The sequence below is a fragment of the Aplidium turbinatum genome, chromosome 13 (assembly GCF_918807975.1).
Source record: "Aplidium turbinatum chromosome 13, kaAplTurb1.1, whole genome shotgun sequence".
Lineage (NCBI taxonomy): Eukaryota > Metazoa > Chordata > Ascidiacea > Aplousobranchia > Polyclinidae > Aplidium > Aplidium turbinatum.
Window position 1 is genome coordinate 21,454,409 of NC_137484.1, and position 24,203 is coordinate 21,478,611.

Consider the following 24,203-nt stretch of genomic DNA (forward strand, 5'->3'; position numbering starts at 1 on the left):
TGCAATTTGCATTTGCAATTTGCATTTGCAATTTGCATTTGCAATTTGCATTTGCAATTTGCATTTGCAATTTGCATTTGCAATTTGCATTTGCAATTTGCATTTGCAATTTGCATTTGCAATTTGCATTTGCAATTTGCATTTGCAATTTGCATTTGCAATTTGCATAGCTTTCCAGCTTAGGGTTTCCAAAGGGAAAAAAAACTGATCTGTGTTTCCAATTTAAATTTGAGTTTCATAACTGATTTTCTTGAAAAGTTGAAAGTTTACGTTTACGAAAGTTTAATTTCTTGAAAGTTTACGCGGCAAGCGGCGCGGCGCGGCTTTGTCATTTCAATTTTCCACGCGGCGCGGCGCGGCACGCGGCGAAAAAGTCAAAAGCGGCCGCGTACGCGGCGCGGCACGGCGCGGCTTGCATCACTAATTTGCGTACTCAACTAAAAGTTAATTATTATTATCACGATTCACGATTATTAGTCATTGCGTTTTTGGCAAAGCTCACTGGTAGGAAACAGCATTACGTGGTACTCAAATGACATGTCATGCTTCATGTTGTTACAAATAGAAAGTACACAATGAATTAGATTCTTGGAAATTTATTAACTTTTCTTAGAATTCTTTGCAACAAACAATCAATAACATGCACGCAATTTCCAGTTCTATTTGAATTATACACACGGTGACGTAACGCCGGGTCGATGGTGGCCAGTGAAAGAGTTGCCAGGAGTGAGGCAAGCGCACTTGTAAGGGCTCACGGACATGGGCCGCACGTTTGGTGTCAATGACTAGCGCTTGATCCAGAATGCAAATAAACTTGGCCGTAGCTGACTGCTGCGTGGCAGAGGGGTCAGAACGTCTGCGCAACGTTCGGAAAGGACATCGGTTCGATACCGCCCCAGAGCACGCGGCTGTGTCTCGACAAGACAGTTACTGTAATATGGTATGCAAAAATAATGGGTGCAGCTGAAACTTGTCTCTTTGCTGTTTTCTGTTGCATTGAAACTGTGGTCGCAGTGCATTGTAGTCGATGTAGTTGCAAATAAAAAAAATTGTTATCGTAGTATTTTGTTGGTCCCTCTTTGAACTTGCCAGGATTGTGGCTGCTTCGACTTTTTTTTAGGTATTCTTGCTTAAATTGTATTATTTGGTTTAAAAAGTAATATGAAATGCCCAATGACAATTTAGCGTAGGGTTGAACCGTGAATTTTTCCATTACAAACCTCATCACAAGAATATAAAAAGTGACCAACATATTTCCTTGATAATAAACAGTTATTTATTTTCTATTGCGCTAAAAGTATCGATTTTAAACTCAAAAGAAGTTTTAAATGTTAATTCTATCGGTATTAAAATGTTTGCAAAATGTCTGGTGTAGTTCATTTGAAGGGGGAATGCCATTTTCCTCAAATAAAAAATAGTGTTTTGAGGCAATAAAACCAGTTTATTTTCCGCCAAAAAATGAATCTTTTTTGAGAAATAAATAACTTAGAGTCAAAACATATTTCCAGTTCCCAAACTCTTTTTTAAGACATTTTTATAGACGATTAACGACGACGGATGTAAATTGAACCAGCGCTAGACTCGGAACAACACCAGACCAGACCGGGAAATATGAAAGTCATTTCATGTGGTAATTTTCCATAATGAAATTCAAACATGAAATCATTTTTCAATTGCCCATGGCTTGCATAACAAGACGTGCTAACGTTGCAAAAACTGAATTTTTGCATATTAGCTAAGTTCCTTTTTCAATACTTGTCGCTGGAAAATTTCTGCATTAGAATTTTCATTTGCATTTTCAATTTCGATTATTCATTTCCAATGTAATATTTTGAGCTACTTACGTTTGTTGCTGCACGGCAGTGAAGCAATTGCTACCTTTATTTTCTATAATCACTAAATTCAGATTTATTGTTTTCTGCTGATTATATTTCCGGTAGACTATTACTTGTCACAAGTAAAATTTATTCTCTTCAATTGTTTATGCAAAACTCAAGGCCTGCTGAAAGTGCCTGATTTACAAAAGAAAGCCTCGAAGTCCACGCCATTCCTCTTTTGAGACTGATATGTAGGAACGCGCTATATGAAGAACACAAAACGCGATCACACAACCACCAGTCCACCACCATCATCATCATAATCAGATTAAACTTTGATTATAACAAAATCATTAGCAACTATACAATTGTAGTTTAAGACCAGAAAGATCCCAATTTATTTGGTTTCATAGTAACTTATAGGGATAGAAGTGTAGTTCCGATCTTAATTTACAACGCAGTAGTCCAAGCAGACAAAATTGGAAATACAAAAAACATATCACAACATTTCGTTTTAGCCACGGGAATAGAAATAAGCTTTAAGGATGATTTAAAACTCTAAAATTTAATTAGTTGCTAGGGAATAAAAAAGAGGGGGTGTGGTAGATGACCGCTGCGACAATGTGGTTTCGTAGTCGATGGAATTGCAACTGTTTTAGAATAAATGTTTTGAGTATTGTAACTATAATTGCTGCAAATAACTTAAAGTCTTTTCCAAACAAGTTTATAAGTTAAGCAGCAACATTTTGATGATGAATCATTTGTTGTTAAAAGAACACCAGAACATAACCCGGATGCTCCACTTCAAAATATGGGGTTTTTCCAAGAAGGAACCTTGGAGCAGCCATAAATCGTTCGAAATTGGAACTATCGTGAATTTCATGACAGCTCAATGAATTAACATAACTTTTGATGTTTTGGAGAACAAAGTCTTTGACTACGTCATGAAAATACAAACAATACTTATTTAAAATGGAAGTGGTCACGACCAACTAAAACACGTCAGAGTGTTTCCCCCAGAAAACTATATAAAAGTCAGTCCCAGATGCCTTCAAACCAAATCATATGAGTCTTAGAAATCTTTTGGATTCTAAAACTTTATTGTTGCGGTATCTGCACTTAAAAGTAAACAATATGTCGTCGTCAAAAGTTCTCTGTCTGGTTGCAATCTTGTTCTGCGTTGTAGCTCTATCTGATGCAAGAGGTATGCTTCATTTCGGTTAATGATATCAACAATAATTTGTTTATAAATAACACTACCTAGATATTATGCAAAAGCTAAACAATGCTTAGTTGTTGTGCATTCATAACAGAAAAATAGACATTATTTTAATACTAAATTACTTTGTTTTATGATTAATTTTTTAGCAGAATGCAATAGTTTGTTTGGTAGGTTAGCCTATATGATTTTTTGTCTTAGCCAATTCCTAAAAATTAATATGTTTTAAGTTGTTTCCAGGTAGCCTACTGTAGTAGTGTTTCTAAATTGTTGTTTCGATAATGCTCATCAAGTATTGAAAAAATTAAAAACACAAAAAAATTATGTAGAAATTTAGTTACTCTTCTTACGTTTCACTTGCCATGTTAATTCACATCCTCAGAGGGTAACAAATCGTGTCAATCAAACCACGCAGGTACTGTTTAATATTATTATGTATATTTTCAGGTTATAGTCGCTGTGGTCATTGCCATGCCAACGCAAAGTGCGTTCGCTACCTGCTTTCCTACAAGTGCGCTTGCAACTACGGTTACCACGGAAACGGAAAAACATGCACCAGTAAGTTTAATTACCGGTACCGTAATTAAAAACAAACACTACAACCTATCAACAAAATGAAAATATCTTCTGACAGGTATCAAATAATTCTATTCGAATAAGCTTAACTGAAGATAATCTAGATGCTAGCTGATCGAAATCGATTTTTAGTTTTTTATGATTGAATGGACTCGTGTGAAAATAAATGCGTTTGTATTACATTATAACTTATACATTTTTTGTTTAAATTAAATCCATCACAAAAAAATGAAGGTCTTACTACACCCTAAAGTGCTTTTCTATTTGTATGATAATATTTTTTGTAATGAAATTAGAGTTGGATGCATCGGAACAGCCTGGGTTGCAAAACAGGTAGGCTACAGCAACACTGCCCAACAAAGAATTACGATAGATGCAGCACTGAAGAAAATTATAAACTAATGAGCCCAATAATTGAGTTATGTACAAAGAAGCATTAAATTAAATAAACAGCTATTAACCAGTGTTTTTTCTTGATCAAAAGCCCACTTATAGGTCTACTATGACTTGCGTATGAAAAGTTTCAAAATTGTTTTGCAATTGCGGTTGTATTGCCACTTGTAGACACACGGCCGTTGAGAAAGTAATTTGGGTCCGGTAATTAATGACATTCTAGGGCACCCAAAAAGGAACTGCTAAAATGCACCATAATTAAAATATATGCGGCGTTTCATCCACTTCTGAAGCCTCCTAGAAATGTTCCGGGTCCATAAAATCAACTTAGGCCAGGTACAAAAGTGCCCTGGATCCTCTTGTCTACACTGCTGTGCAGGTTAATCAGAACAGTAGATTTTTCTCAACTCAACCATCACAACGTGAATAATTTTATTTTCTTTGTTGTTACAGGAATTGACGCTTGTCATAAGCGGCCTTACCCGTGTGACCGTCATGCTACTTGCACCGTTGAACACTACCGACCGGTGTGCACATGTAAGCTTGGGTGGATAGGCAATGGGAAATATTGTCAGAGTGAGTGAAATATGATAATTCCATTCTTTTATTTAGCGTTCATTCTTCTCAGGTGCGCGTTTGCGTCTTCATATTTCCTACATAATCTAGCACATCCAATAGCTTGGTTTTGATGTAGATTATAATTCTGTACCTTCGAACTTAAAAATATAAAAAGCTAACGAAGTACTTCATCATTTTCAGAGGATGTTTGTTACAGCAAGCATTGCCCTGACTATACCGTCTGCAAGCCCGCACAATATGGAAGGTACAAATGCGTCTGCCAACCTGGATACTATACAAAAGGAAAGCATTGCGTTTGTAAGTGGGCTAAAGACAATGTAAAAGCAACTTAAAATGCCTATTTAAATACTTGACATATAAAATAGCTCCTGCCTACAGTTAGGCTACAGCCTATAGCTACAAGTTGCACAAATATCCCGATTAAAAACAATAAATTTACTAATTTATCTAGATTTTAAGTAGGACTACAAGTCCGATCAGGGATTTGTAGTCCGACGTAGCTTACATTGGTGATTTCCAACCGGTGTTCCGTGAAAGATTGTCAGGTGTTCCGCAAGAAATTCATTAATTTTTGACTAGTGCTTCATCTAACACCGATCGAAAATTAAAATTACAAGAGATCCGTGTTTATCTTCTGTGTTCCGTTGCTCAAAAACACTTGAAAAACACTGGGCTATATTGAAACGAAAAAAAAAACGAAAATGAGGCTTTATTTGCAAGCAATAGACTACGGTACTCTAGCTGCTGTTAAAGCTCTTTCATTCTGCCAGGTGGTTCAAGACCACGAGAGCAACTTCGAAAGATTTTTTTCCCATTTAAGGAGTTACCTTCGTTTGAGCATTGTATTAAATATTATATTACTTTTTCAGCAAATCACTCATGCCGCTACAGATGCGGAGCCTACAAATACGGCCTGCCATGCCAGTGTAACAGGGCTTGCAAGCACTATGGGAACTGTTGCAGTGACTTCAATGCCTATTGTGAGTTGACTAGTGGAGTCATGAATTGATTTTGGCTACTAGTTTTTCTTTGAAAAAAAGGAGGGAATAATTGCCATTTTGGAAAGAAAAGTGTGAAAATTCTACCGCTCTTGTTCGTCAAAATGACGGCATGTGTAGCAAGATAACCCGATAACTTAGTTAATCAAAGTTTTACACGAAAAAACGTAAGATCAAATAGCGATGGTTCAACTCTCGGGGTGTGCGCTTGATGAAGACATTTTAAGATCAGCTCTTCAATCAGCGGCACCTAGTGGACAGGAAAATCCATGGAAAACAACTTTTTATCAAACGGAAACTCCACTCTGTCAATTTTATTGAGGTAGCCACTTTAACAAGTCGAAATTCTGCCACTGAAATTGACTACAATGCAACCGCCAACCAATCAGAACGTGTTATAAGAGGCTACCGTCCAATTGTGACCCTTCTAACACTCATCTAGAGAGTTAATACTTGCTTTGAACTTTATTTGGTAATTACAGAAGAAAAAGAACAATAGCAGTGGTGAGAATCGAACACGCGTCAATGAAATGACTACTTTCTAGCCCTAACCCTAACCCCTAAGCCAACCAGCTGACAAAAAATCCATCACTTAATTTGCTTTCTATGATCTTCTTTTCGCCATTTTTTACGTCACTTAAACCGTAGCTTATGATTGGTTGGCGGTTTCATTCTAGTCAATTTCAGTGGCAGAATTTCGACTTGTTAAAGTGGCTACCTTTTATTGACCTGGCCCGCGTCAGTGGTTCAAAGCTCCTAAAATTTGCGAAACTTCCAGCAAAGTTCTCAAAGATGCTTTCTCAGGATAGAAATTACCACAATCAATCAAGTGTGCCCCAGCTATGCTTTTATGGCAATATAAGTAGAAAGTAGCCTACATAATATTTGCCTGTTGGGCTGTAAAACTAATTAGATTATAGGTCCAGTTTTTGTTGTTTTAGGTTATCGTCGTCGCGGTTAGAATTGAATCATCACCAAGCAGCCAAAACCCCAGAACAAAAAGCCGAAACAAGAAGACTAACTTTGCCATGCTCAATACTTTTCACCAAGACCGTATATTTGTTTAAAGATCTTTAAATGCTTTTCATGATCGAATTGTTTGTTGAATTAGGCCACACATTGTTATAATAATATAATTATGTACTTTGCTTTTTTTAAAGAACGGAATCCTGACAGTTGCTTGTCCACCTCGGTGTATGCAGCCCTGGAAAGTTGTTAAAACAGTGATATGGATCGGCAAAAATGTCATAGCCTGTTTGGCGTTACTTAGGGGTGATGAAAAGGGCGTCATATGATATTTTAAGAGCCCGTTGATCTGTTCTTTACTATTCTCAGAAAATCTCCCGCGTTATCGCGGCCGTATTATAAACTTGACGGCTGTCGTAGCATCACAAGAGCCTATTTGTTGCAACTGTTTTTCGTGTAGGCCTAAATCTCACTAGGTTTTTCCCTGTGTTGTTATTGCAAACTCAGAAGGAAAAAAGCAAACATTTTAATTACTGTAGGCTACTACCTTAACTATTGTTTCATAAAGTTTTTTATGATCGATAGCCTCATTATTTCTAGCGTCACCTATAGATAAATTACTGTTCAAACCTCATATGGCGCCTTTGCTGAGTAGTACCATACAGGATGAAGGCCAAAGAACATTTCCACGTATTTTTTGCGAATGTTTTTAATACACACTTCATTTCAAATTGTATCGTTGCAGTCGCGTGCAGTAGGCTATAATGGCCGGTTTCAGGTTCAGTCTAAGTCAAAAGAAGTTCCCTCTAATAGGGTTCATAATAAGGGGTGTGAGACCTGTTCTCAAGGGGGTGCGGGGATGCTAAATCATTAGGGTTGGTTTTAAAACGAGTTAAAGAGGAAAGCAGCAAGGTGGGCTTGACAAGAGAGGACGCGTTAGACAGATCGATGTGGAGGCAGGGTGTGAAGGCACTTGGAGGTGAATCCGGCCACCCTCGGTAACGGGGACATCACGAGATTAAAACTTGACTACTACTACTTAAGAAATTGTGTTTGTTCACCGGGGTTTTAAACAACATTCTGAACTGTAGGTGACTATTACTTTTCAGTTGCTGTATAATGGTCATAAGCAATAGCATTTTCAAAACTTTGCGGCAGAGGAAAAACATTATGTGGCAGTTTTATCAAGCCAAATTTCTGATGAACAACAAAAGCAAACGGAAGCAGATATACATTTAGCTTAACCAGATGACAGCGGTTCGACTTCTGGTGGCGACCTGATCTCGAAACCCCGAGATTTAACAGCATAGTAAGAGCATGGCCACCGTGTCATCAAAACAAGACAGAATAATAATAACCATGCTCTTATTTCCTCCCATTGCGATAACATACTACAACAGACGACAGGAAGCAGCAAAATGCCACATAGTCTCAGAGTCAGCTGCTCCCCTTATTTCGGCTTGTCATTAAGTGTCCTTGCCGAGACACAGGCGAGTGCTCTGGAGCGGTGTCGAACCCACGTCCTTTCGCACGTTGCGCAGATGTTCTCCCTACTCGACTATGCAGCTGACAGAAAACCACTGAAGCTTCGGAATAGCAAACAATTTGCAAAATAATATCCAATACATTGACGATGAGAAAGAGTACAAACGCATACTCAGCGGTATACGGACAGTTTAAAGCACGACCACAATACTTTAGCAAAGGTAACAAGATTTACGGTCCAAAGGCGCTCTGTTCGTTGCTATGTATTGTAGGCTGGTAGTGTTAGGCCTAAGCATCAAACAAATCACAAAGCGTATTTTAAGATGTAGAGCCGGTAGTATTTACGGCAAAAAAGTACTTTAATATAAAAGTCGCCAAAGAATAGTTGTTCACTTCTCTAACAACTATCATTTGAAAATGTATCGTGATTACTTTGGAACCGCAGAAAATTGGAACATGTCTTGTAGAGTGATGTACAAAAATTAATGAATGAATGGTAGCCGACATGTTAAATAAAATGCAAAAACGATTACAAGTAGAATTATGTGCAGTGATAGCATCGCGTGCTCAAAAGTTTTCACTTCAACTCTACCCAAAGCATGCAAGCAAACAAGACATGCTTTAATAAGGAAAGAATTATGCTTGTCCACTGAAGTGTATGGAACGCCATGGAACGCTCAAAGGACGTCGGTTCTACACTACGTGAAAGCACTCGATGACGGCGTAGTCTTTCATGCGCTTCATCTGCAATTACACAGTAGGCTTCCGTATGTTGTCATAATGAACAAAAACAAAAATGTTAATAGTACGAACAATCATTTGCATTGATCCATTCAAAAATAACATCACAAAACTACAAGATATTTTGCATATCTACTTAGGTTTATGCGAAGTCGCAATTCCTCTCTTCGTACCTCACTGCGATTCTGCAAACAAGATAAAATGTACAAAAGGCACTACGCACGACTGTAGCAGGTGGTCATCATAACACTTTGAGGAAAGTAAAAAACAAGAAAACATACGAGAATTTGTTGAAATCGAAATCCCACTTTCTTCAAACAGAAAAACCTCACTTGCTTTTGAAGATTCGATTATACAGTACCATGTAGTGCTACCTCAAATAACAAGTTACAATAATTGCACTATTTGGTGAAAAACGAAACGATATAGCATACAATTCTTTACATGTTACAACTGTACAAACTCTAAAATGAGATATTTTGCCTTCAAAATACACCATGAACTGTGTAACCTGCAAGACAAACTGCTGGCAGTACCGATTGCTGTTAGTAGCCAGGCTAAAGCTAGAACTGGAGAGCTAGCGCAACGGTTAGTGCTCCCACACATATGATATAGTTTTACCAAAAAAAAGCTAGACTAACACCATTTTCATGACAGCCGTAAGCTGGCATGGCTTCGCTGATAGTAATGTTTTCCAGACACAAATATAAATATATAAAGTTACAATCTCTTTAAAACTGCTTCCTTCAAACGTCCGCAGACATTGAACCAATGTAAAAAACGATTGATTCTCTGTCAGGGTATGAAAATAATGCCTGTCCCTTTCAAGTTGAATCAATGTTGACATCTAAAACCATTCGAGCCATTACATCAAAACATCACGTCCAAACTTTCAATGCATATCAGGCATCAGAGAAAGAAAGAAGCTGAGCTGTGTCATCAAGGTTTACAATGTCGTCATCCACTTCTACGTCATCGCTGACGTCACCGTCGTAGTGCGCACTGGAGTAGCTTGATGCTTGACTGGTCAGTGAATCGGAGTAGGCTGGGGGTGTTTCTGAGGAAATATCAAATATTTGGCATTGATCATAGTATCTTTTGTCGACAAAGTTAACTGAGAGTAGCGCTTTCGGCTTTTTATGAAGATAAACGGTTGATTCCATTCGTTTAAGCATTTAGGGGGTTAAAACTGTTTTTCATTGAGGATATATTTGAAAAAAGGTTGAGCATTACATGTTAAATTTAAGCTTATTGAGGGACGTGGTCCTTCAATTCGATCAGATTTTGCTATACAATTGCAACGCTATGTCGGTACTGTGACGTCACATTAAACGGCTTACCTGGCCCCGAAGCGCATGAGGATGATGACGAAGTATGTGAGGCAGGTTGTCTTCTTCTGGCTTTGTAAGGACATTCAGGAAAATGTGGTTGAGACCGTAACAAATAGAATTGCACAAAACACCCGGACACAAACAAGACAACCCATAAGCCGATCAACGCATAATCTAATCAGGAAAATATGAAGAAATTATCACTGGTGCATGAGCAAAACAGCGATGAACGAACTATGTGTTTAAAAAAATGTGTTCAGAAGAAAAAACAACGTTAGTAGAATTTACAACAGAAGGGAATTCAGTGTAAAATTTCAATAGCAGATTTAACTTAATCCCTATATTCCACGGTTCGACGCATCGTTGAGACTGTTATGGAAGTCGACACACTTCGGTTGCGGTTTAGGAGTAACCGAAGTTTCTCGGCAGCCGATTGTACCAAGATTGGATGGTCTAAATGACTAGCGTAGAAGCTATATCGTTATGGTTAGCGAATCGCAACTGCTCGCTGTTCTAGTGAGTGCTCAGCCTTGTGCTGATAGCCGGGAAGAACGCTCCTTTCTTCACAGTAAAGAGAAGTATTTTTTTGCACTAGAGTCTCAAATAATGTCAACACCTGCCGCGGCAGCTAAATAAAGAAACAATCAGCTTTGCAGCAGAAACACAACAAGCTCTCCATCTCCAGGCGTCTCCACCAACGGCGGTTGAACTTTCGGCTTGTTTGTTTAGGCAACACATTTTAAGATCATCAACAAAATAGTTCCTCAACTAGTAGAAACCTCACTCTGTCCACTCAGGTAATCCAAACCGGTTACCAACATCAGTGGTTATCGGTTAACAAACTCTCCAAGTATGCAACACAGTACCATCAAAATGAAGCGTCCGAAGAGGCTTTTTCGGGTCCAATGTCGAAAATTTTCTCACTTTATCAACAACATCGCGTTTCGTTTTTTAACTTTCAGGTTTTACGGAGCGTTTCTACCCTCGTATGCCCCATTCCAAATTACTCCCGGCTATGTTGCGTGGCTAATGCATTTCTGAAAGATTCATCTCACGATGATAATAATAGGTACATGCGCATTATGCAGTTTCCGTAATATCATGAAATCACAATTAAGATGATGATGGTTACACAATTTATACACATACCATTTGTTTGCAACGGAACAACAATGGTACATTTGATGAAATGCTTGACGGTGATTTTGGACAACATCAACTCCATAATTTGACTCATCATGGAGCACAAGAATACTCCACATCCCAATGATGCTACAACTATATAAGATCCGACAAATGCTGACGTAATGACGCAGATGCGTGATAGCGGCATTGTCAACGTCAATAATAGAGCATAAACCAACATACCAATTACGACGGAGACCCCAAAGGCAACTCCATTCCTACAAATATAAGCACAGTAGCACATCGATAAGAAATATCATCGCTGCAACGGATGAAATTTATGTCATGTACACATTTTTCACGACATTATAACTATGTAAGCACAGGCAGTAACACATTGAGATTTTCCCTCTAGAAGACGTTCATGATGGAGATCTACTCGAGGATACAACTGCATAGGAAGAGTGTTGCATATCGTATGTAACAATAAGGTTTCAAATAACTTTGACTTATTTCACGAATCAAGCAACTATTGTATTTGTATTTCCATGAACGACACGCAAGCTAAATAGATCCTTTACAGACGTGCACGTTTGAAGTTGCTTTAACATAAATGTTTACACCACTGAATATACAGTAGATCAGGCACACAAACAACAAAAAGTTATGAACCATTACTCTGCAACTGTTCAACACAACCACAAATATTCTTGTTCCTAGTCTCATGACAAATAGGCTGCAACAAAATTGCAGAGTGTTAAAAAGATTCTTAAGACGTATTATGTACCATACCTAAAAAAAGATAAATTGGCAAAAGGTGTGGTGAAAATTATGCAGGAGAACAGAAATCCGCCAACAAAGCTTATAAGTTGGCCGAACAAGACATGATGATCAAACCTCCACCATAAACCGCTGAATAGAAAACTACCCAACAAAGTAGACACTGAAAAATAATACATATGTATCATTATTTTTCATGGTTTGTAAAAAGGATAAATAAACAAGTAATTTATTCTTTGTTCAGTCAAGTCTGACTACCAGTCACTTCATAAAATATTATCAGCGTCATCCAAACTTGATAACTTCATTCAACTCAACTATCTACCGAGTTTGTTCAGTTACTGTAATTAGTTACTTCAATTGCAATGCAGTTTTTTAGTAATAAAGTATACCGGTATATAGTTTGTGTCCCGACTTAACATACAAAACGCATTGGTAAATTAACATGACACCGTGTTACACTGTTACAGCCACAACACACACAACTGTATGCAATCACTGGACATCTGCCGACATCAAAATATTACCTGAAAACAGCAATATGGCATCTGCAGTTATGATAGATATGACACAAGCTTTTCTAGCAAACTAGGTTGTTGATGCATTTACACATCACTACAATCTTACCCAACACAATAGCCCATTTCCAACCGAGGCTTAGTACATCTGATGCTGGATCGCATAGAGTAATTGTAATGTATGAAAGTAAACAGAAAACGATTCCACCAAAACCAAAAAGTTCGAATAAGAAACACCTGAAATAAGATCAAAAAAGTTTACAAAGCTAATTATATATACATTAATATGACCATTGCTTGGCAGCCTAGTGTAGCAAGAATTGGCAGCGATAAACACCAATGCTTTGTTCATGAAGCTGGGCTCATCCGTATTGCTCCACTCATTAATGCCACAGATCTCTCAATTGCCAATCAATTGAAATCTCACAATTGCCTTACCTACATTCATGTTTTCACTGAGTGTGCACTGTGCACTTTAATATCCCATCAAGCTCACAAGAATGAAAAGTTCACATAGAGCATCGCAAAACTTATTTTAAATGCAACTTCAATGTTAAATTTCCAAAACAGTTATATGTTGGATATTGTTAATCTATGCTGCTTAGTGCTTACCTGTGTCCAGCAAAGCAGAGAGCACATCCAACTGCTATCAAAAACACCAAGCAAACTTTGACAAAAATGATATACGTTGTGTCATAACTGCGGTTTCCATTAAAGATTATTTCAGGTACATATTTAGAGCTAGTGTTTAATATTGGGTCGATAACAGTAATATAAATTATAACAGACGAGCATGGCACAATTGGTAAGACAAACTGTGGTTTGTCGTAATGACTTAAGGTCTTGATCTTTGTCCCCACAACTTCAGCTTGATTTATTATAATTTCGCTCAACTCTTCAGTAAAGTATCCAGTGGAAGCTTTTTTGCCACAAGAGGAGAAATTTTCACAGTTAGAACAAGTTTCATTTTGATACGAATACAAAAGAAAATGAACATAAACGTTGTACATCAATCGCTGATTGGGAGAATTAGAAGCATCACATGTTGGTTCCTTTTGAAAAAAAGTATATCCAACATTTGAAGGTGAGAAGGTTACTTCAACCAAATTATGGTCAGCACTTGCAGACAGTAATGGATAGTAGTTTGCATTGTGGACCAAATTACAAGCTCCAGGAAGAGGCTGCTTACTGCTTAAAGACAAAGCTGATATCAAGACCTTTTCACTATAATTCGCACTGCAATTTTTACTCGGAAACACTTTCAGATAAAACAACTTGAAGGCTGTATGGTTGGCTTGTAATAATGCAATCACCCCTGCTGAAGTTCCTCTTGTGGTTTCTTCTTTTGAAAAATTCTTTTGAAAGCTTGTTAATATTGTGCCACCTTGCGAGATGGCATGCAATTCAATTGCACGAGTCTCAGCAGATAAATTGGTGATGTTGATCACATAGGTCTTGTTGTAAACAGAATTTAAGGCAAAAGAATAGTCAACTGCAGAAGACACTAATGGTTCATTGGGCAATGCATACAAAGCTGAAAAAAATAACATAATAAAGCATTAAGCCAAATTCACAACTGAATTAAACACTGGTTTACTTTTTTTCAAAGTTTTACAATAATATGCCAGTATATACTATAATTCATATACTGACTGAGATGTTGGAGGAAGAAAGCGAAAGACCTCATGAAGTCACCAAGTCAGCTTCTACTCCAACTGTTTAACTTTAACAAATGGACACAGAAAAATCTCTAATATATAATACTTAGAGATGTAAGTCATTTCTTTGTGCTCGTTTTTTTTTTTAAACAATCACAAAAAACGATTGTTTTTTCACCAACAATCAGTCTAAAACTCAAACGTTGCAACAAAATTTAGAGCTGGTATACTATACAAGTCTCCCTCACCCCCCTTGGTAACTCATGACAAAGAGGAATTGACCAAAACATGTGGATTGAAGTGTGTGAACAGTAAAGCAAAGGTAAAGTAGTTTTACCCTATATGTTTGGTGGAGTCCTGTCTTTGTCATGAGTTACCAAGGGGGGGGGAGGGGGACTTGTATACCAGCTCCCAAAATTTGTACCGGTACTGTTGCTGCTCTGAAATAATCAAGACACCGATAAGTTAACAAAAAATAACTTTGACACTAAACTTTTCATTAAAATCTTCAATTGACTTTATCAATGATCCAAAAGTATGCGTACCGTAGTGTGATAAAATAATAACCAAAAAAAATGTAGCGTATAATTACTAAAATTGGCTAAAAATGAAAATGTATTGCTAGTGTTTCATCCAAAGTCTAGGTAACAACTGGAGAATTACAAACTTCTTAAAGTTGAGTATGAGTAATCTATATGATGTACAAACTCACCTACAAAATCCAATCCACAGAGCAAAATAAACCATCTATTAAGTAAAATATTAAGCATTAGATTACGACATGACATTACAGTTCAACTTTTCCTAAGCCGAGTCTATCTGCCACGTTCAAATTAAAAAAATTCGTGAAAGTGTCATCAAGAAGGTGAACTAGGTCTAACCTGAAATTCGGAACTACTGGTTTTCAACCAGCTAGCTTGACCGAAGCCATGGCTGTATACAAGGGGAATGATCACTCCCCCACTTATTGAAGTGGTTTGGAATGACTAAGACGATTTTAGCCCACTGTCTAAAAATCACCCCGCCCCCCGAATTCTAAAAGTGGATAGAGCCCCTGACCGAAGCATATTCTTATGCTAATATTTAATTATTTATCTTTCCTTGTTCAGTCCAGTGCAATCATTTTTGCAAGCATTCGGAAGAACTGAAGAAGGTTGAAGGCCAGGGTTGCCCAGCGCCCAACCAGAGTCCAGACCAGGGTTACCAGATACCCAAGCTATAGTAAGGCTAAGTTCATTATAAAATAAAGCCAAAAAAGGCCAAATTTTTTATTTACTTCTATTAAGGCTAAATAAACGCTAACAACTTAATTAAAATATTTTTTTGTAAATGCCATTTAACGATCAAGCGTAACAGAAAATAATTTAACACTGTCAGAGCATAATGACTGGTTCGTTTGCATAATTTGTTTAATAAAAAATTACTGTAGTAGCAGAAAAACTAGACACCATTATCACTTTAATTCATCATCAGTATGCTTTACTTACTGCTGTATACTTATTCATTTTCAATACTTGGAGAATAGGCTATACCTTAACCTTTCAAAAAAATGATTAAAATATAACTGTTTCTGATAACATTTATTCTTTCTACTATTATTATTATTACCTTATAATCAGCAGGCCTATAAAGTTTTTATATGGTTAACAGAATCAGTTGCTTACACCTTACTATGCTGTTGGTACTATGTACTGACTGCTGACAAAGCTAAGAGACTTCACTAATTAGGCTACTTGGTAAGAGTCACGAAACCCGGTTCAACTCAATAGAACCATCCTGTCCACAGCTAACACATTCTCTACTCTCTATGTCTCCACTTAGTAATTTAAACGGATATAGTTCAGGCTTTAAGTGATACTTTTTATTTGCAATTTACTTAAAATAATACTTTCTAAACCGATCAAAATTTGCAGCCATAAAAAGGGCCAATTAAGGCCAGATTTTCTGCATTAACTTTTTTAGCCAACTGCAATTTAAAAAGGCCAGATTTTGGAATTTGGCCTAAAAAAGGCCATCTGGCAACCTTGGTCCAGACTCCAGAGTGAGTCCAGTGACACTTGACAAACCATAAACCAAAGTTGCAAATAAGTCAATTTATTTTGTTTCAATAAGCCCAAAAGTAGTCCAAACATTGAATACTTGAACAAATTAAAATCAAAAAACAAAAAATGTTTTTGACAAATGAACCATTGATAATAATTAATTGATAGTTGTTTGAAGTGTTGCTGTCTGTGACAGATTCCATCTACTAGGTGCTGCTGAATGGTTGGTTGGTTGATTGAATCTTTATCCTCGGACTGGGAAAGCTTCTTGCAGAGCTTAATCCTGGCAGTTTCGCATACTTGTAGAGGCTTTGAATCACTGACGCAGGCCCGGTCACCGAGACTGACAGAGTGAAGTTTCCGATTGTTGAAGTCTTGTTGCCGGGGAACTACTCCATCCATTAGATGCCGCTGAATGGAGAGCAGTCCTTCACGTGCGTTACTCAAGTGCACACCCCGAGAGTCGAACCAGCGCCGCTTGATCTTGAAGCTTCTTCATTTCAGAAGTGACGCGCTAACCAATTGTAGGGACCCGTGATGAACATTCATTGTTTTCAACCTTGTGCAAAATATTTTTCTCCCATAACATTTGCGTTCCATAAAAAACTGCCCCGATAGCTCAGTTGGTTATCGCGTCACTTCTGGAACGAAGAAGATTCAAGATCAAGTGGAGCTGGTTCGACTCTCGGGGTGTGCGCTTGAGCAACGCACGTTGAGTACTGCTCTCCATTCAGAGGCATCTAATAGATGGATTAATTCTCCGGCAACATAGGCCCATAACTTCAACAATTGGAAACTTCACTTTGTCAATCTCGGTGACCGGGCCTGCGTCAGTGATTCAAAGCCTCTACAAGTATGCGAAACTACCAGGATTAAGCTCTGCAAGAAGGTTTCCTAGTCCGAGGATAAAGATTCAATCAACTCACGTGTTGTGACCAAAAATAATTGATAAATCGTTTTCCACTCAATAACGCACTACAGCTTTCACCAGTGATTCTGTTCAGTAGCGTTTGATCGCTTTCAAATTTCTCCGTTTTAGCAAAATGTTACATTGTGACGTCAAATGGACGATTTTATCAACAATAACTTTTAAGAAATAGCTTTAGTTTCAAGTTCCTGTGAAATGATAACTATATTCAATATTTCTGCAGTTCACTTCTGTGACGAAATCTTATCATAAGTTCACCCTTGCTGTTCAGCTTGTTCTATAATCGTAGCCTAAACATATTGTTGAAATTTGCAAGTTTTAAAGTACCGTACGTAATTACTTGCCTTTTTTATAATCTGAAAGTGCTTTATGCTACCTCCATACAAACAAGTTTTGATACATATCACATTATTTTATCTCCAAATTCAAAATCTATTCATTCTAAAAACGCCAATTTAAAGATTGGTGTGCTAAATTCTGCAACTCGAACTCACAAATAGGCTAAAAAAATTCCGTGAGACTCCCTTCGTTACCTCTGTGTTATCGAAGCATATAGTTACGCCAGCAGAGGTTCTGCTGTCATCAGTCAGAAGGATTATAAACATTCAATAAATAAAAACCTAAACCCCTGCACAGTCCTGAAATGCGTTGCTCAAGCCTATACCGCTAAAGACAAACCAGTGCCGCTTGATATTGAGTCCTGTGCTTTATTATTGAGCTGAAGGGCGGACAGTATAGCTATAGGGCAAATTAAATAAACTTTATGTGCAGCAAATAGATTGAGTAGTTGTTGATTGGTTGTTTATGGTGGTAGGCAATTTAACATGAAGATATCCAATTTAATCACGAACCAATCAGATGTTACGTTAATATTGTCCGTGATGTGTGAATCAGAACATATTTTGCCTGGCTACCCTCGAATTGTGACTATTCCAGCATTCAGCCAGAGAGTGGATTTACTTTGAACTTTGTTTGATAATTAGGCTACAGAAGAAAAAAAAGCAATAGCAGTGATGGGAATCAAACCCACGTCAATAAAATTACTACCACCGCTCTGACCCTCTGTACCAAGTCAGCCGATGGCAAACCGATCACTTAATTTAGCTGGTAGGCCCATTTGCTTTTTTCTTTGTTCTTCCTATGGAAACGCAACCTTGATAACGTCATGAATAGCGTAACTCCATGGTTGAATTGAATATCTTCGTGTTAAAGTGCCTACCGTTTATTATGACCTGTAGGCTATTGTGCTATGAAATACGGAAATTGATCAGTTTTTTGATCAGTCAGTAACAGAATCTACGCATTAAATTTAACTAAACGTAGGCCCACGCAAATAAGGACGCCGATGAGAGTGCTCGGAATTGGTAGAAAAATAACCAAGTGTCCCAGCGAAGTCGAAAGGGTACGTGAAAATAAAATGTTTATATCTTTTAATGATCGCTATAGCCTATAAACAAAAGTTGCAAAATCAACAACCTGAAAGCCTATCTTTTACAACTTCAGGTTGGCGACGCTTCCTAGGCTACACTGAAAAGCTAATATAAATAACATCCAGGCTTTGGTATTTTCATCCAGACCTTTCGCTCGGTTAGGTGGATTGATAGCAGTGGTGGGGTTCGACCGGTTGACGCGAACCGCTTAATAAGAATAAAAAAGTTTGCAAATCTAGTTCCTACCCAACTTTTTTTTATTGGACCTTATAATCACTGTAGGCTACACAGAGTTTCCATATATGGCTATTGTCATTCAAAGCGAACCAGTTGCTAACTAAATTGAATCCCATCACTTGTTGAAGATGGTAGGCTACAATAATCGAATGTAATGGGCCATTGCTCTGGATATGGTATGCGTTTGTATCTCAGAAAGGGAGCTATCACATTCACAAGAGAACGGCTGACGCCCAATGGTGCAAAGTTAAGTGGAAAACCTGAACGCTTGTGCGAAAACTGTTAACCGTACCTGTTACTGGCGTAGACCCTATGGTCTTGCCCTCTGCTAATTCAGCAATTTCACATAGAAGAAGTGACGCTAGAAACCTGAGATTTCTTGACTTTTACTTTTTTTTCTTGCCCCAACTTTTAATCCCGATTATGTTGGTATCGGATATTTGTGAAGTTCACAATAAACCTTTTGTCACAGCCAGTTATAAAATGCAAGAAATTTGCTGATATTCAATAGCTTGATTGACAGTTTACTATTAGCGTGCGGTTTCATTTCGTGTTTGTCATTCATAACGCGACGGCGCTAAAATTCCATTCTGTACCCAGGCAGCAAAATCCGTCATTTTTACATTAATTCAACGTCGATTTTGCTGTTTGGGTAGGGAGTCGGTCTCTGAGGCGATGTGAGTCATTCTTTGCTGGCAGACAATAATTAGAAAGGTAATTTGTTATTTGCGCAAATTGCTTTGTAGTGCAAAAAGTGCATGGAATACTGTTTGCACAGAAATGGAAAAACAAAATTGATGAAATTCTGTGTTCAATGCAAGAAGACTTTCAAAATGAAATGTGAACTGAGAAATTTGACCAAGAAATGGCGAAAATAGGTCAAAAACCGAGCCTTTATTACCTTTTCTACCTAAACTACACAATCACAAATATATTTTCCGAAATAAATTGATTGAAGTGATAGATAAGGCTTTTGACCAACGGCATTCCCGTTGTTATTTGATGTAAGCCGACGGAGTAATTAGCAATAAGAGAGACGTAGACCTGATAGTCTCGGCCAGTAACTCTTGCCGCCAAAAGGAAGCAGTAACAGATACGGTTAAAGCGCACCCACGCCTGATAGGCCAATGGGATGGGTGTCGGCTTCGGAAATAAAACAACGGAGCCTGATGGTAGGCCTATATGAATTTCCTCCCCATTTGTTTTGTAGGATATTAGCTTCATTCATCAGGTAGCACAACTGTGTGCGTAGTTTAAGTTAGCCCTTTAAATGCACTTTGATGGCACAATCGTAGTCATATTCAGATAGTTTAATTTTAAAATAATCGGTTTTCATAGGTGTTTACATGTAGCTTCCAACCAAACAAAGGTAAAAGCATGAAAGATTCGTTATCAGAAATAAATTACAGAATACGCAAAAAACAGAAATGTATATTGAATAATATAAGAAAATGTAGCAATATGATAGTTAAACATTGTGCACGGTGGAAAGCAATTAGGCTAATAATACGGAGCCTACGAAACTCTCACACAAAAATCAGTTAAAAGTTTCCGGCTAATTTTGCTGAAGGCGAAACATCGGTAGGAATATCATGTTATGGACCTGACACAAATAACCTAAAAAAAGCAAAGTAGGCTAACATACCCGCACTTAGGACGCCGTGTTATTATTTGCTCGATCATCTTTAACGGCAAAATTTATAATCTTTAAGGCAGCCTTATTGTTTGTGTTAAAGTTGTATTAATCTCACATAAAAAGCAATCAATCTATTACTCTAACAAAGCTTTCAAAGTCTTTGGCCCAAATACAGTAAAAAGAACGAGCTTTCAGAGCAATGTATCCAATGCTTTGTCCGAGATAACGCCGAAAAAAAAACAGCTTTTTGGAAAGTGAACAAGCCCACTTTATTTTGAAGATACATGCCTAGCTCTCGTGCGTTCCGCCACCACAAACGCCTGGCTATGCCACTGAGTTTGAAGCAAACCCTGTTTTGATAATTCGAACTATTACACCTGTGACATAGGGCTGCAACAATGAAAGTGCAAAAAGTCAAAATCAAATGTTTAAATGTGCGTTTTGTTCTTCAAAATTGTCCACAATTCTCAGAGAGTTGTAACATGCATATTGCCCGTGGAGTCAACAAGCTACCAAGCTAATTTTTGTTACAAATATCAAAAATTCGCCACCAACGCCATTTCTTTAATTTCAGGAAGTTGAAACTGTGTTTTTTCGACTTCCATACGGGCTCGTTGAACGGTCTTTTCATCCAAATATTTTAATTCTTTTAACCATTTCAAGATTCTAATTGTCTTGTCCTGTTGTTGCTTAAACGCCTGTTCTTTACTTGAGCTGGTATCAGGTTTCAAATAAACTTCTTTCAGGGGTAAATGGTTGAGAGTCATCACGTTTGGGTTGCTCTTTGTTGCGAGCGTTTGTTCAAGAGAGCTTACGCGATGCCTTGAGCTTTCTTTCGTGCGTCGTTTAATAGCAGAAGCAATGTTTAATCCTTTGTTTAAGTCAACTGATTTTAGGGGTAAATTAACTGTGTCTTTCTGAACGTTTTGTGAGGGCTTATCAACGTCTACTTTTGGGGTAACGGGTAAATTTTCGAAGTCTTCTTGGGGTGAAGGAACCGGGGTAACTCCTTTCGATTTGTTTCTTTGTTGGACTTCGTGAAGGGAGACTTCAACCCTCTTGATGATAACCGGTTGAGGGGTGATGGAATAAGAGTCCCCGGTCGCGCGCCTCCTCTGTTGCGTTCGAATGTGTTTTGTTGCTGTAAAACATGCATTTGTAGCTACAGTAGTGAGTAAATAACTAGAAATAAGATGACATGCTATTCAGGTGGGTTTTAAAATTAAGTGTTGGCGGTTTACAGATAACCATCATAGCGTAAGCTCCATAAAAATTTCATTTACTCCTAACTCATAAGAGAAAAAGCTATCCGTATACAAAATAAAGCGAAAAAAAACAACGACAAAGATTTAATACAAATAGTCTACCGGGTAGGGTAGCAAATGTACAGAGGCTAAAATAAAAGACTGATCTCACCATTCAGCGAAGTCTTGCGACGAAGAACTAGGCTACTTTTTGACTCTTTTCAAAAAATTATTGAGGTTGTGTGGTTACATACTGAGCGTTGAAACATGCTGAGCATTGAAAAGAAGACAGCTGATATCATATCAGTTTTCTGCTTCGTTTGGAAAAATTCCTACCTGGAGCAACGAAGATCTGTGGGAGCATTTGATTATTTCTTTGGGGGTTTCGTAACGCGGGGAGAATATGAAAATCGGTTCCTCCGTAGTAGGCCGCCATTGAGAAACCACGTAATCGGTTTCGCCCCTGATATCGGGGTGTGTAGCTCGTGTCTGGACGAAACAGCCCCCCTAAACGATGCAAGGTTTTGTTTAATTAATCTATGTGAAATCAATGCGTTTTACTGGCTATATAGCCCACACGAAATTCCAAGTCACTTAGGCTGGGCTAAAAAATTGAAAAAATGTTTTTTGCCAAATAATTAGTTCTGAACATGTCTAAAAAAAAAAGTAGCAATAACACACGAGTGAAAGTTGTAACAAACGATAATTTTGTTCCCGTTTATTTTAAATTATAATGCGACTGCCTCGAGTCTAAATTTATCATTGAACCGTAGCGCTCTTTAAATTTTGTTCTTTTGGAATGTGTGCGTGACTCGACAGGCAGGATTGCTGTAAGGGAAAATATTTTTTACAAATGGTGCGTTGCATGTGGACTCTAATTCTGGATTATGTTTTAATCAGTTGGTAAGTTTTTAATCAAGGTGTGGTAAGTGCTCTTCTATTTGTTTGTGTTGCATGCTGTTGTTAGTGTTTAAACTCAGTGCATTACAAGTCATTTGGACATAATATTGTTGTGCTGAAGTTGTAGTGCCTGACAGTGTGAACAGTTAGACAGAGCTTTATCCTACTTGGTCTGAGTTAGAGTCTAATACCTAAGCCCGTCAGTAAGTGTTTTCTCATACACACATTCCTTAAGCTACAAAAGTAGCTGAGCCAACTTTACGTAAGCTACTCGATACGCTACTAAGTCATAAGTAGTCACTCAGTCACTAAGTCACTCTACTGCTACTAAGTCATAAGTAGAGTAGACAACCGGAAACTGACATTGCCGTCGGCTGCAGCGTGGGTCAGGTGTATGTCGGAAGGCGTACACCGATGCATAGCGCTCAAGTCCGCTTTCCCGCAATGCAGGATAAAGATAAACAAACAAAAAACAAAAACAAATACGCGTTGTATAGTTGTAGGTAGGCTATAAAAGTTCACCTTGTGGTCCATTGTTGTTGGGGAGGTCGGAAAAATCTGGCTGAGCTGACGTGCAAGGAAGATGAACGATTTCTTTCTTCCGGGATTTTCCAGAGTGTTGTGATGAAGCGTAGGAAGGGGCTGGGTGGTTTCTCGGTGTGGTGCTAGATTGATGAGGGGTAGGTAGTTGGGGGTTTACTGATGCTCCACGTGGTACTTCAATAGGTCCGGTATGCATTGGAAAATGTAATGCGTATTGGTCGCCAAATGCAGCTCAATCCAAGAAATAAAAAGTCAATAGATGTCATTCGCTTGCCCTTTTCGCTAAACTTAGTTGATCTTTATCTTGTGTCAAGCATTTTCATTATACGTTTGTACCATTACACACTTTATGATTTATCTTGATTAAGTTATAATAAAGTCTCGGTAATTATACACAAGCTACAGACAAAAGCAAAGAATTCAGAAAGCTTTTTGTTAAGGCGTCCAAGTCTGTTGGTGGACTATTTCGTTTGTTGCAACTAAACGATCACCAAAGACTCTGTAAATACTCAATTCAATTTATTTTTCATTGCTGGCGCAAACATGGAAAGAACGGTGGTGGTAGCCTACTGGTGGGTTCACCATTGAATAAAATACGTTTTGTATATTTACATTTGCAAATTAACAAGTTTGATTCATAGACTGAACTAAAACATTTTCCAATACCTCAAACACCAAAATTTCTGAAGGTTTTTATTTTTAACATTAAATAAAGTGGAGTACAGTGGGTAGTTTACACCATAGGCGCCGACCATGGACTTCTAAATAGTAGAATCTGGACTGGAAACGCAGTGGGCAACAGTAGGCCAAACAGTTGGTACAACAGTTGGCCAACAGTGGGCCAACAGCCAAGTAACTAACCCTACTGTTGGCCAACTGTTGTACCACTGTTGGCCAACTGTTGTACCAACTGTTTGGCCTACTGTTGCCCACTGCGTTTCCAGTCCAGATGCTACTATTTAGAAGTCCATGCGCCGACTTTTATTTTTGCACGGGGTGGCGAATAGCACAATATGGCAACCTAAAAACTTTCAAACTGCATGTTTTTGTTTGATTT

The 24,203-nt window shown here is 38.0% G+C and overlaps 3 protein-coding genes across 3 annotated transcripts; 1 reads left to right on the top strand and 2 right to left on the bottom strand.

Annotated features, from left to right (window-relative positions):
• The first annotated feature begins 2,919 nt into the window (after positions 1-2,919).
• On the top strand, positions 2,920-6,998 carry LOC145781960 (uncharacterized). Its single transcript, XM_082593673.1, has 6 exons — positions 2,920-3,021; positions 3,484-3,594; positions 4,459-4,581; positions 4,765-4,881; positions 5,454-5,564; positions 6,524-6,998. Exons 1-6 carry the CDS (start codon positions 2,952-2,954, stop codon positions 6,541-6,543), a joined length of 552 nt encoding a protein of 183 aa, XP_082449799.1. The 5' UTR covers positions 2,920-2,951; the 3' UTR covers positions 6,544-6,998.
• An 898-nt stretch (positions 6,999-7,896) lies between these two features.
• LOC145782173 (transmembrane 7 superfamily member 3-like) lies at positions 7,897-15,007 on the bottom strand. The gene is made up of 7 exons (XM_082593940.1): positions 14,899-15,007; positions 13,141-14,062; positions 12,638-12,765; positions 12,023-12,173; positions 11,255-11,508; positions 10,115-10,279; positions 7,897-9,831 (listed from the first exon to the last, which is right to left on the bottom strand). Exons 1-7 carry the CDS (start codon positions 14,972-14,974, stop codon positions 9,677-9,679), a joined length of 1,851 nt encoding a protein of 616 aa, XP_082450066.1. The 5' UTR covers positions 14,975-15,007; the 3' UTR covers positions 7,897-9,676.
• Positions 15,008-20,124: 5,117 nt separating this feature from the next.
• On the bottom strand, positions 20,125-23,539 carry LOC145782255 (uncharacterized). The gene is made up of 3 exons (XM_082594039.1): positions 23,126-23,539; positions 22,040-22,210; positions 20,125-21,600 (listed from the first exon to the last, which is right to left on the bottom strand). Exons 1-3 carry the CDS (start codon positions 23,340-23,342, stop codon positions 20,996-20,998), a joined length of 993 nt encoding a protein of 330 aa, XP_082450165.1. The 5' UTR covers positions 23,343-23,539; the 3' UTR covers positions 20,125-20,995.
• Positions 23,540-24,203: the final 664 nt, after the last annotated feature.

Excerpts from the sequence above, each read along its gene's own strand:
- LOC145782173 (XM_082593940.1), bottom strand. The coding sequence starts at position 14,974 with ATGTCATGTCGTAATCTAATGCTTAATATTTTACTTAATAGATGGTTT. Across the intron at positions 12,174-12,637 it reads GAAATGGGCTATTGTGTTGG|TGTCTACTTTGTTGGGTAGT; the intron begins GTAAGATTGTAG and ends ATTATTTTTCAG. Across the intron at positions 11,509-12,022 it reads GCCAATTTATCTTTTTTTAG|GAATGGAGTTGCCTTTGGGG; the intron begins GTATGGTACATA and ends TTATATTTGTAG.
- LOC145781960 (XM_082593673.1), top strand. The coding sequence starts at position 2,952 with ATGTCGTCGTCAAAAGTTCTCTGTCTGGTTGCAATCTTGTTCTGCGTT. Across the intron at positions 3,022-3,483 it reads AGCTCTATCTGATGCAAGAG|GTTATAGTCGCTGTGGTCAT; the intron begins GTATGCTTCATT and ends GTATATTTTCAG. Across the intron at positions 3,595-4,458 it reads AAACGGAAAAACATGCACCA|GAATTGACGCTTGTCATAAG; the intron begins GTAAGTTTAATT and ends TTGTTGTTACAG.
- LOC145782255 (XM_082594039.1), bottom strand. The coding sequence starts at position 23,342 with ATGCATACCGGACCTATTGAAGTACCACGTGGAGCATCAGTAAACCCC. Across the intron at positions 22,211-23,125 it reads CAACAACAATGGACCACAAG|GGGGGCTGTTTCGTCCAGAC; the intron begins GTGAACTTTTAT and ends TGCATCGTTTAG. Across the intron at positions 21,601-22,039 it reads ACAGATCTTCGTTGCTCCAG|CAACAAAACACATTCGAACG; the intron begins GTAGGAATTTTT and ends CATGTTTTACAG.